General features: G+C 46.8%; 2 protein-coding genes across 2 annotated transcripts; both read left to right on the top strand.

Annotated features, from left to right (window-relative positions):
• Positions 1–274: 274 nt before the first annotated feature.
• On the top strand, positions 275–6,320 carry LOC102565240 (leukocyte cell-derived chemotaxin-2). Its single transcript, XM_006276412.3, has 4 exons — positions 275–534; positions 3,371–3,467; positions 4,064–4,209; positions 6,041–6,320. Exons 1-4 carry the CDS (start codon positions 489–491, stop codon positions 6,205–6,207), a joined length of 456 nt encoding a protein of 151 aa, XP_006276474.1. The 5' UTR covers positions 275–488; the 3' UTR covers positions 6,208–6,320.
• A 1,533-nt stretch (positions 6,321–7,853) lies between these two features.
• LOC132243345 (leukocyte cell-derived chemotaxin-2-like) lies at positions 7,854–12,923 on the top strand. Its single transcript, XM_059712873.1, has 4 exons — positions 7,854–8,013; positions 10,749–10,845; positions 11,094–11,239; positions 12,359–12,923. The coding sequence occupies exons 1-4, from the start codon at positions 7,968–7,970 to the stop codon at positions 12,523–12,525; spliced, it is 456 nt and encodes a 151-aa protein (XP_059568856.1). The 5' UTR covers positions 7,854–7,967; the 3' UTR covers positions 12,526–12,923.
• The last annotated feature ends 3,296 nt before the right edge of the window (positions 12,924–16,219 follow it).

The raw sequence follows: 16,219 nt of genomic DNA, 5'->3' as shown, positions 1-16,219 counted from the left end.
GCTGCAGGCTGCTAAAAAATTGAAGAGAAAGATACTTCAAACTAGAACTCTTGGTTTTTTGTAGGTCTTCTTGTCTCAGACCAACACAGCTACCAAATACACCCCGGAGAAAGATACTTGAAATTTGTCCTTGAGTTTTACCTCCGTCCTTCTCCCTCCCCCATTTTATTTTTAAATGCATTGTTCTGTTGCCAAAAAAAGAAAGAATGAAAGAACGAGTTAATTGTACATTGCTCTATAAAACCACATCACTGCCGTTTGCCAAAGGCATTGGAATTTCACCACTGAATATTATCTCCCCTTCTGGGACCCCTCAGAGACATGGTCAGTCACCATTGGTATTTAGCTTTACAAATTTAGTCTTCAAAATTCTCTGATCATGTCTGATTGGCTAGGAATATGGATGCAGCCTCTGCAGGAATACACAGATATAAAGCAAAGCATCTCCAACCTTTCCATGAAAACAGAGCTCTGGCGGCGGATGAAAAATGCACGCAGTCACCGTGATCACTTTTGCTCTTGTGATTCCATCTGGTAAGTGCAAATCATTCGGTAAAAGTCACGGATGCTAAACCTGTTGGGGGTGTAAGGTTTATGGACCAATTTGGGATTAACTTCATTCTTGCTATTGAAACTCCCTAAAATCCAAATGCTATACATATTTTTAACAGAAAAGTCCTTTCAAGTTGCAGTGCAATAAAACAAAACATTAATCTATATCTCCTTCGTAAAAAGGAATAGACAAGTTACAGTATACTAATTCCAGCAGGTTTTACTTAGGTCCTCTAAATGGCAAAAAAGACCATTTTAGACTGATTTTGTCTGGCACCCTGTGTTCAAAGAAAGTATAGATTATTTGTTCACCTGTATTTTAAAGGTTTATTTTAAGCTTTTGTTTAATTTAAGCTTATCTAGTGGTATAGACAGTCTATATAGTTTTACTGTTAAAACTTTTGTAACAGTTTTTTTTTTCCAGGTAGCCAAGAATGACTAAAGAAAACAGGTTTGAGTAAGATAGATACAATTTTTACCATAATGCTTATTTTTATAAATGTTGTAGACCCTTCATAGAACTACTGGTAGCTCAGAAAATGTTCATATCCTTTCTTCTCCATCAGTGAACTGGTGGAGTCAGTGCTGTACAAGTGAAAAGGTCTCTGACCTAGGACTTCTATTAGATCCTTTGAATAACAGCAGAGGGTATTTAAAATATATATATTATATGTAAAAAGTACTCTTCCTATTGAAATGTCAGACCTCACACTGTAATGCATTTTCCCATATATCAGCTATCTGATTAGCTGAACTCATTGTGAATATGATATAAACTATTTGTGCCTAGCACCAGTAGAGGTAACCTTGTTTCCTCTACTGTTAATGTGATTCCAATGGTCATAATGGCCATAGTGGAAGTGCACGTGTTGCGGCTTCTCACGAATCTGCAAATCTGATAAATACCTGTCATCAGTAATCTCAGACAGGACATGAGAAGAAGAATCAGTGAGGAGGCAGCTGCCAGCTCAACCCAACATGTTCTTATAGACTTATTTCTACATTAACTGTTGACCCCTTAGCTCACCTGGAATTGTTCCACAACTAAAATAAATGGTGTATACCTAGAAAAGGTCATTATTCAGCCTGCACAAGGAATATAGGATCTGGCTACAGAACATTTGTCTCTGGCCCTGAAAGCACTTAAAACACATGCATAACTTTGTTCGTTTGAGTACATTCTCCGTGACTGATGGGATTACTGGGGCAGGTCTTCCATGTGTGTAAAGTGCTGTAGGATTTGTCCTTAGAGTGACTATTTCTTGCTTGATCCACCCCAAATCTTGGAACACTGAGCAACCACAAAGGATTGTAGGATTGATAGAAAACCCAGAAACCCTGGAGGAGAGTGGGGGGAACTGGTGGGGCCAGAAGTAGCTGGTATAAACATGCTGGGATTATTTCGCCAACATGGGATTATTTCACCATGTTGGTGAAATAATCCTCCCCACGATTCCTGAGGCGGTGTCCTGGGAAGGCCTGATGACTGGATGGTGAGCAGGAAAACTCTTCCTTTCCTGCCTCACCAAGCCTAATGTCTGCATGTGTGGAGGCAGCTCTCCTGTGGGAGGTTGTGGAACTACTGAAGAGTTTGATCTTAATCTTCTACACGCAAAATGAACCGTACTGACTGCAAACACTTGCACAGGAAAGCTGTGAGTACAAGGAAGAGTTATGTGGCAAAGCACTTTCCAAATCCCAAGATTTGCAATGAGATCCCCCAGGTCACATTCAAGCAAGGATCTTCTGTTGATCTGATCCCCTGTTTAGGATAAAACGAAACAGGATAGGCAGAGAGGCTTGGATGCAGAGCTGCGCTACTGTTGCTATCAACAGGCAGAGAACAAGTTATAAAAATACAGGAGCAGATCTAAGATTGTAGAAGGCAAGGGGTGGGGAGCAGTCGGATGGGGGGTGTCCAACTCCCGTGGCTCTACAGACCCTCCCTGTTTCCCCTCTCACCAACTGTACTCATCAGCAGTGACTTGAGACCCTGAAGTTGGCAACAGGCAAGCAGGTTGCAGGGTAGGCAATAGGGCTGTGCAAAGCTTTGAGTGCTGATTCAATTCAGAGGAGATTCGGCCCAATTCGGTGGCTGAATCTCCAAATCCAAATTGATTCAAAGCTGTCCGAATCTTTGGAAAAGATTTGGAGAGCTTCGATGATTCGGGCAGTCCCCACCTGCTGCAGCAGGGAGCTGGAGCCGGACTCAGAGCAGGTAAGTAGGGGGCAGGGGATGGGAGGACCTCTGCCAAGTCCCATCCCCTGCCTGCTCCCCTAGCCCCCCACCATGGCTGCCCTGCCTGACCAATCTCTGAATCAGATTCAGCCGAATCGATTCAGGGTAGTGATCTGAATCACCGAATCGAACCACTGTCCCCTGAATCAGCTGAATGCAAAGCGAATACTAGCCATTTCGCACAGGCCTAGTGGGCAGCAGTGGCCTTAGACCCCTGGGTCCCACACTACTAGCAGACTACATAAGCAAAGTGGGGTAAAGGGAGCAACTGCATCATTGCATCTTCCCCCTCCTACCCACACCGTCTCTGCTAAATATGAGGTCAAAAGACAAACAATTTTTGTGGTGCTTCCAAAACCTCTGAGAAGTTAGAGTTTAAACTTTCTCCTCCTCCAAACCCTAACCCAAAGACCACAGACCTCAACAGGAGACCTACCACGAACTCAGTGGCTTTGGATTGTGCTCTTAAATTCCACCCAAAAAAAAGAGTTAAAATGTATCATTTGACAATTACTATCCCTAAAAGAGGGGAAGGCCAATGCGAGCTGGGTGCTTATTCTCTTTCATCTCTTTTTGAAGCTTTTGCAGGGCCCTGGGCAAATATATGTTCAACTCAGCCGGCAAACAGAGTAAGAGGCTGCGATTCCAAAGGCTGCGGCGGATACACCAATGAAAGGTACAGCAACAAGGACTAAGGGGCACTGACAGCTAGGGAATATCAAACTCTGTTTAAAGGACAATGTTTAGCTGTGGCAGAAAATAAGGAGGGTAGAAAATGTGTATGTGGAAAGGAGTGCAGGATTGAGCAACCGTCTGTTCAAGGAATAGACAGCAAACAGCATAGGCAGCGTTCCACCGGCAAGGACGGAGTCTACAAAATAGTCCATCCGGGAAAGCCCACATGTAGATGAGGCTAGTTTGGTGGACAACAGCAGGTCGTCTGAAGTCAAGGGAAGATGCAGGTTTACCTCTGGTAAAAGTTTGGACCCCACTGAAGCCAATGGAAAAATTCCCATAGATTTGATTGGAGCCAGAATTCCTCCCCACCCCCAGCTGCGTGAAAGCAAGAATCCAACCTGAGAAACGCCTTTTGAAAAACTGGAAAATGCAAGGTTTTCCGTTCTTTTTTAAGACTTTCCACTCTAATAGTACAAGCAAGTCAGCATGAGAATACCGTAGTTCTGCAGAGTGTTATTGCATTCCGCATTGTGTTTCGTTACCTCAATGATGCACACGTTTACATGGCTATTTACACATGCCCACCTTTTCCAGAGGAAGCCAGATGCACCAGGGGGTAGATGTCATCTGCAAGGATGGATCAATCGTGTATTCTCCATTCACTGGAAACATTGACAGAAAAGTTAAGCCTTATGGAAACCGTAATGCCATTGATAATGGCATTCAGCTTTCTGGATCAGGTAACTAAGACAAAGTACTTGGGGAGAGGTAGGCACACTCAAAGGGAGAAAGAGGCTACAATTAGATTTAGACAGACTACAGAAGTGGGCAGATGGAAGTAGGATGGGCTTCAATGTAGATAAATGCAGGGCGCTGCACCTGGGGAGAAGGAATCCACAGCACACATACAAGCTGGGGAGCTCCCCCTTGTGAGCACAGAGGCGGAAAGGGATCTTGGAGTCATTACTGACTCCAAGATGAACATGAGCCGCCAATGCCAGACCGCAGCCAGCAAATCCACCCACACCTTGTCGTGCATCCAAAGATGCATCTCAAGCCAGTCCAGAGAGGTGATGCTCCCCCTCTACGCGACATTGGTCCAGCCTCAATTGGAGTACTGCGTCCAGTTCTGGGCACTGCACTTTGAGAAGGATGTGGCCTGCCTTAAGAGGGTCCAGAGGAGGGCCACCCACTTGGTTGGAGGGCAGCAGGGCAGGCCCTAGAAGGAGAGGCTGAGGGACCTGAACCTGTTCAGCCTCAGCAAACAGAGGCTGAGGGGAGATTTGGTGGCTGCCTACAAACTTGTTAGGGGAGATCAGCAGCAAATAGGAAGGGTCCTATTCCCCCAGCAGCACCTGGGGTGACAAGGAACAATGGCCAGAAGCTGCTAGAGAATAGGTTCAGGTTAGAGATTAGGAGGCACTATGTCACTGTTAGGGTGGCTAGGATCTGGAACCAACTTCCTAGCAAAGTGGTCTTCGCTCCTACCTTGGGTAAATTCAAAAAGAAGTTGGACGAACACCTGTCTGGGGTCATGTGATCCCAGCGTGTGCTCCTGCCACTGGCAGGGGGTCAGACTAGATGATCTATTTAAGTCCTTTTTGACCCCTAACTACTATGAAACTATGAAACTATATTTCTGTATTTCCTAACCTTAATGATGGAGTGTACATATATACCCCACCCTGATTATTACTCACTGGGCCACACAAAAATCAGAACTTAACTAAGCTAGGAGTCATTTGTATTGGCTCATTTTAAATGCATGATTCAAACAGAACGGCAGTGTTCTGGCTTTTGAATCCAGGAGGAAAAAAGCTAGAAACCCACTAGGCCAGTTGCCATTTCTACAAGAAAATTACTGCAGTTCTCACTTATGGATCTCCCTCATCAAAGGTGAGCAGGTCAATGACACCAAGCTCTTCCCGTGTGACAGCCTAACTTAAAACAAATCCCCCAAATACGTTGAGTTGGTGGACTCTTCTAAAAGGCAGAGTTAATTTTCTTAAGAGGAATGAAGTTTTCTGTCACTTGAGGTTCATGAAGCCAGCAGTCTAGAGTCTAAAGGCAATAGTGATCTGCTGCTCAAAACATAACTCAGGAGCACAACCCTCAAAGAATAGGAATCTGTTGCAGCCTGAATTCAAGAGCTTCAGGTTAACATAGTCTGGAGATCCATGATCCAATATCTACTGTGTGTGTCAAAGTGGTAGGCACCACACAGTCAACCTCAAACTGAGGAGGATGTATATGTATGGGTCTGAGAAAGTAATGATAGACTAGGTGCAAAAATTGTTGAAATTTGGATTCAGCAGGTAATATCAAGATTGGCTGCTTGTAAGTAGTACACAGGAAACCTTCCCATACTTCAGATATAAAAGCCAAGGGCAGGGCCTAGTAAAGTGTCTGAAACATATAGCTCCACATTCATTATTAAAGTTATAATTAATATTGAGAATATTCAGTGTCCATATTGGGCCTTCTAATTTAATTACTATGACAGCTGCTAAGTCATTTTCATACAACTAATCATTTTCTTCTTTCTCTCTCCCTCTCTTTTCCTTTGAAAAGGACATTGCATTAAGATGTTTCATATCAAACCATTCAAGAGCAGAGGACCCATCAAGAAAGGCCAGAGACTTGGTGTAATGCTCCCAATGCAAAAAGTGTACCCTGGAATTACATCTCATGTTCACATCCAGAATTGTGACTTGACCGATCCAACTCACTACTTCTAAATGTGTGTAAATTCATGCACAAACATGAACCAAAACATTTGAGCTATTGTGTAGTTAAAACTGTTTCTCTCTAAAAAATGGAGCCAATAAAATGGAAGCCCTTTTATAATGAACTGTGGTCCTTTTGTTGGGGCTTTGAGGAGTGAGGTGCCAAAGCTACTTATCCATAGATTCATAAATTGTACGGGGCTGGAAGGGACCTCACAGATCATTGGGTCCAACCCTCCACACTAGGCAGGAAGACAACTGGGGTTAGGTGACCGCAGCGAGATGACTGTCCAGTCTCCTCTGGAAAACCTCCAGGGTAGGTGACTGCACCACCTCTGGAAGGAGTTTGTTCCACAGTCTGGACACCCCAACCGTGAAGGAGTTTTTCCTGGTATTAAGCCTGAAGTGACCTTCCAGGAGATTGTATTCATTGGTCCTGGTTCTCCATGGGGGAAACCTAGAGACCAGTTGTTCACCAAGCTCCTGATGCACTCCTCTGATACACTGGTAAGCCGCTACCAAGTCCCCTCTAACCTTCTCTTCTCTAGGCTAAGGAGGCCCAGGTCCCTCAGCCTTTCCTTGTATGGCTTGCCTTGCAAGTCCCTAATTATATGGGTGGCTCTTTTCTGGAACATCTCCAGTTTTTCCATGTCCTTGTTGAAGGGCAGCGCCCAGAACTGGACACAGCACTCCACTGGCGGTCTCACCAGTGCTGACTACAGTGGGAGCATCGCTACCCTAGCTTTACATGAGATGCATCGGTTGATGCATGCCAGTGTGTTATTTGCCGTGCTGGCCACTGCCTCGCACCGACGGTTCACGTTCATACGATGCTCAATCATTACCCCTAGGTCTCTTTCAGCCGTGGTAAGGTAAAGGTGCTCGGATTAGTTACTTACCAAAGAGGTTTCATTTTTGACCCCCACCCCAAAAAAACCCAAACAAAAAACAAAAAACCCACAGCTGGTGTTTCTCACAGGAAACAAACACTTCTGTGGAAAATTTCATTTAGTCAGATTCCCTATTTTCTACCTTTTTTTTTCTAAACCAGTTTCCAAAGCTTAACCTTCTGCATGGAAATCAGTAAGAGCAAGAGAACTTGCTGGATATCAAAAACATCCAATTTCAAGCTCTGCTCTAAATGCCTATTGCAGCATGTGGCGTGCCCACGGGTAACCTGTTTCGGAAGTACAGGACTCTAGGAAACAAGGCTGACAGTTGTGTATGTCATGGGTGTGTCTTCTAGAGGAACCACGCCTTGTGTGACAGCTGTGTGTGTCATGGGTGTGTCTTCTAGGGGAACCAAATCCAAAAACCAAAAAAACCCCCGGTGGCGCTACCTTTTCAAGGTCTTCCTGATTGTGCCATAATCAGTCTTCTCCACTTCTCTCTTAGCTGTAACACTGGTTACTGAGGACAGACACATCATACCCACATCCTGCACTCACCTTCACAAAACACAAAGCTAGGAGGAGAGGGAGTGGGTGCAGGCTGAATGCATTGTACACTCCCTCTCCTAGAAACATTTCCAGGGGTGGAAATTTTCCATTAATGTCTACCAGTAGAAATGAATGGCCTAAGTGGCCAATTGTATTTGTCTTTCACAACCAGACTTATCAGCAGCATTACTGGTTTATTTTCCTATTGCAATCCGGGAAATGATACTGAAGACGGAAGTCTGCCTGGGTACAGGAGAATATATAAACGAAGCTAGATGCACCACATTGCATCCTTGACTTGATCAAGAAGACACCAGTGAGAGACCTGCAAAAATGTTGACAATGAAGGTGATCGTTCTTGCTGGCTTACTGTCCATTGGTAAGTTAATACGGATATTTGCTACGTTTTGCTAATCTCTTTCTCAAGCTTCCTAGGAGAGGTTCCCTAGCTTTGCTATGAAGTAAATATTCTTGCAGGGAACATTGCTTCCACATGTGCTTGTCTTGTGAAGGCTTAAGGCAAAATGCAATATTTTATTAACATTTTTCTCTAAGGAAATATAAATACCTTCCTGTACAAACTATTTTATTAGCAATTTGGAGTGCATGCTAGAACACATTAAAGGCTTGTCTCTGCAGAGTCCTTTAAGCAGGGCACCAGACTACCATGCGTAGACCCTGAGATGGTGCAGAGTCACTTGGAGGAACTGGATGCCTTTAAGTCGGCAGGCCCGGATGAGCTCCATCTGAGGGTGCTGAAGGCACTGGCTGACGTCATTGCACAGCCACTGGCGGGAATATTTGAACGCTCGTGGCACATGGGCCAGGTCCCGGAGGACTGGAAAAGGGCCAATGTGGTCTCCATTTTCAAGAAGGGGAGGAAGGAGGACCCGGGCAACTATAGGCCAGCCAGTCTCACCTCCATCCTTGGCAAAGTCTTTGAAAAAATTATCAAGGCTTACATTTGCAAGAGCCCAGCAGGAAAAATTATGCTGAGGGGAAACCAGCACAGGTTCGTAGCAGGTAGATCATGCCTGACTAGTCTAGTCTCTTTTTATGACCAGGTTACAAAATGCCTAGATGCAGGAGTAGGGGTTGACGTCATATACTTAGACTTCAGGAAGGCCTTCGATACGGTATCCCACCCCATACTGGTGAACAAGTTAAGAGGCTGTGACTTTGATGACTACACAGTCCGGTGGGTGGCGAATTGGCTAGAGGGTCGCACCCAGAGAGTCGTAGTGGATGGGTCGGTATCGACCTGGAAGGGTGTGGGCAGCAGGGTCCCACAGGGCTCGGTCCTAGGACCAATACTCTTCAATGTCTTCATCAGCGACTTGGACGAGGGAGTGAAGTGTACTCTGTCCAAGTTTGCGGATGACACAAAAATGTGGGGAGAAGTGGGCACACCGGAGGGCAGGGAACAGCTGCAGGCAGACCTGGACAGGTTGGACAAATGGGCAAAAAACAACAGAATGCAATTCAACAAGGAGAAATGCAAAGTGCTGCACCTAGGAAGGAAAAATGTCCAGCACACCTACAGCCTTGGGAATGACCTGCTGGGTGGCACAGAAGGGGAAAGGGATCTTGGAGTCCTAGTGGAGTCATCAGTGTGATGAAGTCATCAGAAAAGCTAACGGCACTTTATCGTGCATCAGCAGATGCATGACAAATAGGTCCAGGGAGGTGATACTTCCCCTCTATCGGGCGCTGGTCAGACCGCAGTTGGAGTACTGCGTGCAATTCTGGGCACCGCACTTCAAGAGGCATGTGGATAACCTGGAGAGGGTCCAGAGAAGGGCCACTCGTATGGTTAAGGGCTTCCAGACCAAGCCCTACGAGGAGAGACTGGGGCACCTGGACCTCTTCAGCCTCTGCAAGAGAAGGTTGAGAGGCGACCTTGTGGCTGCCTATAAGTTCATCACGGGGGCACAGAAGGGAATTGGTGAGGTTTTATTCACCAAGGCGCCCCCGGGGGTTACAAGAAATAATGGCCACAAGCTAGCAGAGAGCAGATTTACACTGGACATTAGGAAGAAATTCTTCACAGTTCGAGTGGCCAGGGTCTGGGATGGGCTCCCAAGGGAGGTGGTGCTCTCCCCTACCCTGGGGGTCTTCAAGAGGAGGTTAGATAGGCATCTAGCTGGGGTCATCTAGACCCAGCACTCTTTCCTGCCTAAGCAGGGGGTCGGACTTGATGATCTATTGAGGTACCTTCCGACCCTAACATCTATGAATCTATGAATCTATGAAGAATATTAAGGTAAAACAGCTAGAGATCCCTTGCTGAAGGGAACTCGGGCCACTTTATACCTGAAGAAAAGTCCTTATGAGGGGATTTACAATGCTTTTGTTTATGCACATAGTCCTCATCCCTTTATTTGATTTCCTTTACTTTCCTTGAGCGTCCCTATACAAACTGAAGCTGACTGGTTCTAGGCCAGGATAGCTGTAAAACTGACACGGTTTTAGACTAATTCCAGATTAAGACATGAGATAAATACCTGCACTCTGGTTGCTGGCATGGCTCTATTTCTTAGTGAGCAGAACCACAGTCTTAAAACAAATGACTCTATTAGACTAAGTCACACAAAGAAGCTACATCCAAGCTATAACCTTCAAGACTGGCAGAAATGACCCACTTCTGTCCTCATCATCAACACAGCGTCATTGAGTTTAATCCTGGAGCTAAAAGTCAGACCCGTAGTCTGTGGCCTCGTTCACATTAAGGTTTTTTTGCTGAATATCTTTTTGTATTAATTCCATTGTACTAATGATTGAGTTGTATTCAAATCAAACAAGATGACAAGGCTGCCATCCATTTAACCGTGCTAATTTAGAACATCGTTAGCCAATCTAAATGAGATCATCTAATTGCATCATCAGATGACACGATGCTTAAACTGGGAATATATGATTTTATATATCTTGTGTCATTATACATATTAAGTTAACTCTGCGTTAGCTTAATATACATAAAAAAAGCAACTGTAGGAAGAAAAGTCCCAGACAGTGCGTCATGGAAACAAGGCTTGAGTTTACGCTTGCTAACTACTCTCTTGTACAAGACTAGATAAATCCCTTCAGCTGTGTATGTTTTATTTTTTCCTACAGTTGCGGCGGGACCCTGGGGACAAATATGCAATGGCAACCCCAAAAATAAAGTAAGGACTTGTGATCGCCATGGCTGTGGACACTATAATGCTAAAAGGTAAAATACAATGTGACATGCTAATAGCTAGTTCAGTATTATTGTGCCTAACAGACGTTTAAAAGGTAGAGATTCCCACTTGGATTTAAGATTGTAAAGTTAATACTATCAATAAACAGGCAGAGGAGTGCAGTAGCTCCAGTGGTATTTTATAGTTTCATTCTGCAGAGATTACGTGCCCTCTACATTCATCCATGGAGGCCAGAATGTAAATCTCTGTTATCTGTTTTATCCATAAACACTTCCAGAATAAATGGGTTGCATAAAGGAGTGGATGTGGTATGTCGGGATGGATCAACAGTGCGGGCACCTTTCAGTGGAAGAATTGTCAGCCGGGCGAAGCCTTATGGAAATGGTAATGCTGTTGACAATGGCGTCCAGCTTTCTGGATCAGGTAAGTGAGACAAACTGCTTCTATATTTCTTAAACTTTAAAATCACTAGATACGGATACAATATGTTGGGTCATTCACAGAGATACATTAAAACCACATATGTATATATGTGCGTTAGCACCCTGCCCGGGTGGCCCTGGGGGGGCACTGCTGCCCTGGAGGGAAGCACCAGGCCCTGCTACAGCTCAGGGGCGGAGTGACCTGGTGGTAGCTGGCAGGGGCAGGCTCCGCCAAGCCAACATTAAGCAGCGAGGGGCCTGATCTTTTTTTGTCCCGGAGCCTGCCTGCATCTCCCGTAGCTCTAGAGCGATCTGCTGGAGGCATGGGCGACTGGTGCCTCCTTAGTCAAGGGGGTATGTGCCCCCTCATTGACCGGGGCAAGAGGGAGTTCCCCCTTGGCCAAACCTGCTAACCAGGGGAGGGGTGGTGGGGCACAGGGGGGAAGAGCGTGTCCCCTGCACCCGATTGCTAGGCGGGCGATCACTATGGGCAGTTGTTGAAGCTGCTTCCAGAAGTGGCTGCCGCCGCTTCTGGCAGCACCATGGCACTCCAGTCCCCAGCTGGTACTTGCAGGGGGAGCACCTGTCCCCCCTACTCGTCACTCGCGAGTGCAGCCAGTTTAGGGGCTGCACCGGTGCTCTCAGGGGGTGCACGTGCACCCTCATACATCCCCCATGCATCATCACTGGCTGGAGGGTCACACAGCCCCTGAGCTGCCGGGAACCCCAGTGCTTCCCTCTGCAGTGGCAGCACCCCCTGGGCAGCACCCACACTCTGGCACCCCACCCTGGCAGTCCCAGAACGGAGGTACCCCCACAGCAGAGGGAAGCACCGGGGCGCTCCGCAGCTCAGGGCCAGCCAGCAGCTCGCCCCCAGCCACTTCTTCCGTCTGTCCACAGCGTTCGGATTGGTTGTTTCAGTAAGCATTGTGACTGGGTGCTGAGACAACCAATCCGAGTGCTCTGGACAGACAGAATAAGCCTATTATTATTAGGGATTGAGACTATTTAGAGTTTTTGCACTTTGCCTATTAATTATGTTACTAAGTCTAAGGACTAAGTCATTTTCATACAGATGATGGTTTCCTTTTCTCTCTCTCCCCTTCCCTGTTTTTAAAAGGTTATTGCATTCTGATATTTTATATCCAACCAGTTAAATACAGTGGATCCATCAAGAAGGGTGAAACCCTAGGTAGAATGCTACCAATGCAAAAAGTATACCCTGGGATTCAGTCTCACGTTCACATCCAGAATTGTGATCGGTCAGATCCCACCTCCAACTTGTAAGTTAAATCTGCAAACCTGGAAACACGGCCCACAAACCTGGAACTACTTCAGTCCGAATAGCGCATCCTCTTCAGTCTGACGTTCTTTTTGTTGGGGGGGAATCAAGATGCCAGCGAACAAGATACTGCTTGTTATTGCTCCGCGGAAATTGCTCTACTGGTCCCAGGAAAGCTAAACAAGCGCACGTGGGAGGAGGAGTGCAGGTGCTTGTTCCCATGTCCATCACTTAAAAGGTGACCTACACTTTGAGAAAAATCCTTGTGAACACCTCACTTCTGGAAAGAAATGTCTGCATTGCTGGAAGCCCTATCAAAAGATGGTTTTCCCCATCGAGGTGAGAAGCCCAGCCTCTGTATGAAATATAATTTGATTAAAGCCTTGCCTTCCTGTTAACTGAACTCGTGTGTTGTTCTCTTTAGGTGCCTTTCTCTGCCTGCCCAAAAATGCTATATAACCCCCAAACTAAGCTACTTTCCAAGGTATATCGCTCTTTAAAATAGAGGATCACCTCAAACCTTCCTCTACTTCCTACCTGAGGGTGCCTGCCCCTGGAGAGCCATGCCAGATCTCTTCCATGCAGGTGGGAGACCTACTTCCCCCAGTGAGCAAGCAAAATACCCACTCGATCTTGGCCCAGAAAGTCAAGCTAAGACACAACACTACCAATGTGCCACTGCCCTCTTCAAGCACAACGCCATCTGAGAAGTGCTCTGGGACCACTGGTACTAAGGGGATGTTGATACCTCTTCTTCAGCGCTCTCAGGCATGAGCCACCTCCCTGCTCTTGCTTTGCTCCGGCCAAACACAGACATGGTGGGGGCTCCTGCCACAGCTGCTTTCCTATGATCAGCTGTGCACGGGTACTGGTAATAAGGCTTAACTTCCCTGCGAGTGCACTGCTCTTAAGACTGCCCTCCGCCTCTCCCCAGCAGCCACCACCTAGCGATGTACATCAGGGCACACCACACCCCGTCCCACAGGAGTTGCCTTGCAAACTCAACTTTCTACTGTCCCCGCTCAACCATAGCCACATCCTGCACAGCCGTGTGTAGGGCATGAAACCTTGATGCACACATGAAAAGCAAAACCGCTAATCCTCCTCTTGAGACAAGCTTGCACCCAGCTTTCCCTGGTGCCAAACTGCGGGTGACAACATCTCTCATGTAATCCAGGACAAGGGCAGCTCACTTTCCTGCTCAGAATGAGTCAGAGTCCCTGTATTTTGTCAGGGCCTTTTGAGGTCAGCGTATCTAGGCCTAATGTCATGGCCTCAGGTTTTCCAGGTCAATCCCCATTCTGTCTGGATCAACGCCACCGTGCCTTGAGAGGGGCAACAACACACGAGATCTACCTGTTAAGGAGGCTTCAGGATCCAGTAGTACCGGTCCTCTGCCAAGATTTCTTTCAGAAAACCAGCACCAGAAACCTAGCCTCCCTCCACGGTAGGCAGCAACCTCTGCCTTTATGACACTGCTCACAGGTGTGGAGGGGCAGGGCAGGCGGAGCGCACACCCGTTCATGAGAAAGAAGGCAGTGACTTGCACAGGTGGTTGCAAAGGGAGAGACGCCTGACCTGGCAAAGGGATTGAGGAACACGGCCTCATTTTCAGCAGCTCAAACTGACAGTAACTTGCCCAAATCTCTCGTGTGGCTGGTCAGCTAGCACAGCCTGCTGCTCCTCTTGTCAAACTGCGATACACATATTATAGGCCAATATATTCTGTCAAAGTTGAACTAAAACCTTTCTTCAAGCTGCGTTTGCTTTTTTCTTTCTATCAGGACTCATAGTAGAGATGATATCTTTTATCAGACCAGCAAGATTTTTTGCAAAAAATTTTCTTTAATTGCAAGCTTTCGGGCACAAGCGCCTTCATCAGGCATCGGAGAAAAGATTGTAAAAGTTCTCCTGGGTAGAAATCTACCTTCCCGACACGCTCTCCTCTTGCTCTTTCAAGTCATGCCTGGCAGAAACCTCTCACTTGATTACTCCATTTCCCTCTCAGATTTCCTTATTCGTGGTCTTGAAGATGAAATATTGCAAATATAGTTGATACTTGATTACCAGTGAAGGCCAAAGAATATCATTTACTAGGATTGCCTCCTGGTCATTATGAATCACGCAGAGGTGGATTTCCTGTTTTTGAGCTCCTCCTTGAGCTTCTGGTCAAAAACCCCTCCGAAGCAAACTGGTCCCTCCAAAGATGATACTGCTGAAAGCCTGGGGCTGGGTACCTGCCCTTTCGTTTTTTTATGTCCTTAGCAGATTTTGTTGGAGTCTGACAGGCTGCATCCCTCTCCAAACGGATGTGGGAGTGCTTTTATGTTGATAATGATTGTGTGTGCCTCGGTTTCCCCATCTTTTCTGAATGCGGTTATACTCTGGGGTCAGAAAGGCTCATGTCAAGTCTGGAGTTGTGGGGGTAGGAGCAAGGAGTGAGAAGTGGATCCCTGAATATAGCTGTGTGGAAAAGAGCATCCAAGTGGCACAGACTCCTTCACAGGAGGAAGACACGCTTGAAGACAATACAAGCTTGAACCCATTAGGATTCATTGTTAACCACTGGCATCAGAGAGGTGGGATCAAACAAGCCTGTAGTTGAAACTGTTTCTCTCTAAATAATGGAGCCAATAAAATGGAAGCCCTTTTATAATGAACTGTGGTGCTTTTGTTGGGGCTTGGAGGAGTGAGGTGCCAAAGCTACTTATTCATAGATTCATAGATGTTAGGGCTGGAAGGGACCTCACAGATCATCGGGTGCAGCCCCCCCACTCTAGGCTGGAAGACAACTGGGGTTAGGTGATCCCAGCGAGGTGACTGTCCAGTCTCCTCTTGAAAACCTCCAGGGTAGGTGACTGCACCACCTCTGGAGGGAGTTTGATTCACAGTCTGCACACCCCAACTGTGAAGGAGTTTTACCTGGTATTAAGCCTGAAGCGGCCTTCCAGGAGTTTGTATGCATTGGTCCTGGTCTTCCGTGGGGGAGCCCTAGAGAACAGTTGTTCACCAAGCTCCTGATGCACTCCTCTGCTACAGCGGTAAGCCGCTATCAAGTCCCCTCTCAACCTTCACTTCTCTGGGCTAAGGAGACCCAGGTCCATCAGCCTTTCCTCGTATGGCTCGCCTTGCAAGTCCCTAAGCATACGGGTGGCTCTTCTCTGTGTGGCAGGCCAGCAGGGGGCGCTCCTGCATTGAGCTGCCCACCTCACTGAGCCCGACCACATTCCAGGCTCCAAGTGCCTCCCTGGGGTGCCTCCCGTCCGGCCGACCCCCTTCCTGGAGCACACCCACTAGCCTGGGGGCTCCACTGCCACCACCCGGGGCTCTGGACTTAATTCTGGCTCTGTGCATCCTGGGAAACACAAGTCTAGTAGCCCCCAAGGGTATTTGGTTCAGTTCAAGAAGTTGGGATGCTTCCCTCAGTCGGAAGCACAAGAAGTGGTCTCCCTTAGTTAGCTGAACCAAGGGGACCCCAAGGCATAATCTAGACCCACTCCCAATAAGCCTCCCACACTAGATACCAAGGAGAACTTTATTGGTTACAGAGGGGAGGGTTAGAATAGGGTACAGGGTAGAGCCATATCAGAGAAATCCCATAGAGCAAAGTCCCCTGGCTGGGTAGCCTTTTGATGGTGCATCTGAGTTCCTGCAAGCTATATATCCAGTTCGATCTGAGGTAGCTTACTCACAAGTATC

This window comes from Alligator mississippiensis, chromosome 9 (genome assembly GCF_030867095.1).
Source record: "Alligator mississippiensis isolate rAllMis1 chromosome 9, rAllMis1, whole genome shotgun sequence".
Lineage (NCBI taxonomy): Eukaryota > Metazoa > Chordata > Crocodylia > Alligatoridae > Alligator > Alligator mississippiensis.
Note: the sequence above shows the minus strand (reverse complement) of the source record. Positions and strands in the feature narration are given on the sequence as shown.

Coding starts and splice junctions, on each gene's coding strand:
- LOC102565240 (XM_006276412.3), top strand. CDS start 489: ATGCACGCAGTCACCGTGATCACTTTTGCTCTTGTGATTCCATCTG. Junction 535..3,370: donor TGCTCTTGTGATTCCATCTG/GTAAGTGCAAAT, acceptor CTCTTTTTGAAG/CTTTTGCAGGGCCCTGGGCA. Junction 4,210..6,040: donor CATTCAGCTTTCTGGATCAG/GTAACTAAGACA, acceptor TCCTTTGAAAAG/GACATTGCATTAAGATGTTT.
- LOC132243345 (XM_059712873.1), top strand. CDS start 7,968: ATGTTGACAATGAAGGTGATCGTTCTTGCTGGCTTACTGTCCATTG. Junction 8,014..10,748: donor TGCTGGCTTACTGTCCATTG/GTAAGTTAATAC, acceptor TTTTTCCTACAG/TTGCGGCGGGACCCTGGGGA. Junction 10,846..11,093: donor GGACACTATAATGCTAAAAG/GTAAAATACAAT, acceptor AAACACTTCCAG/AATAAATGGGTTGCATAAAG.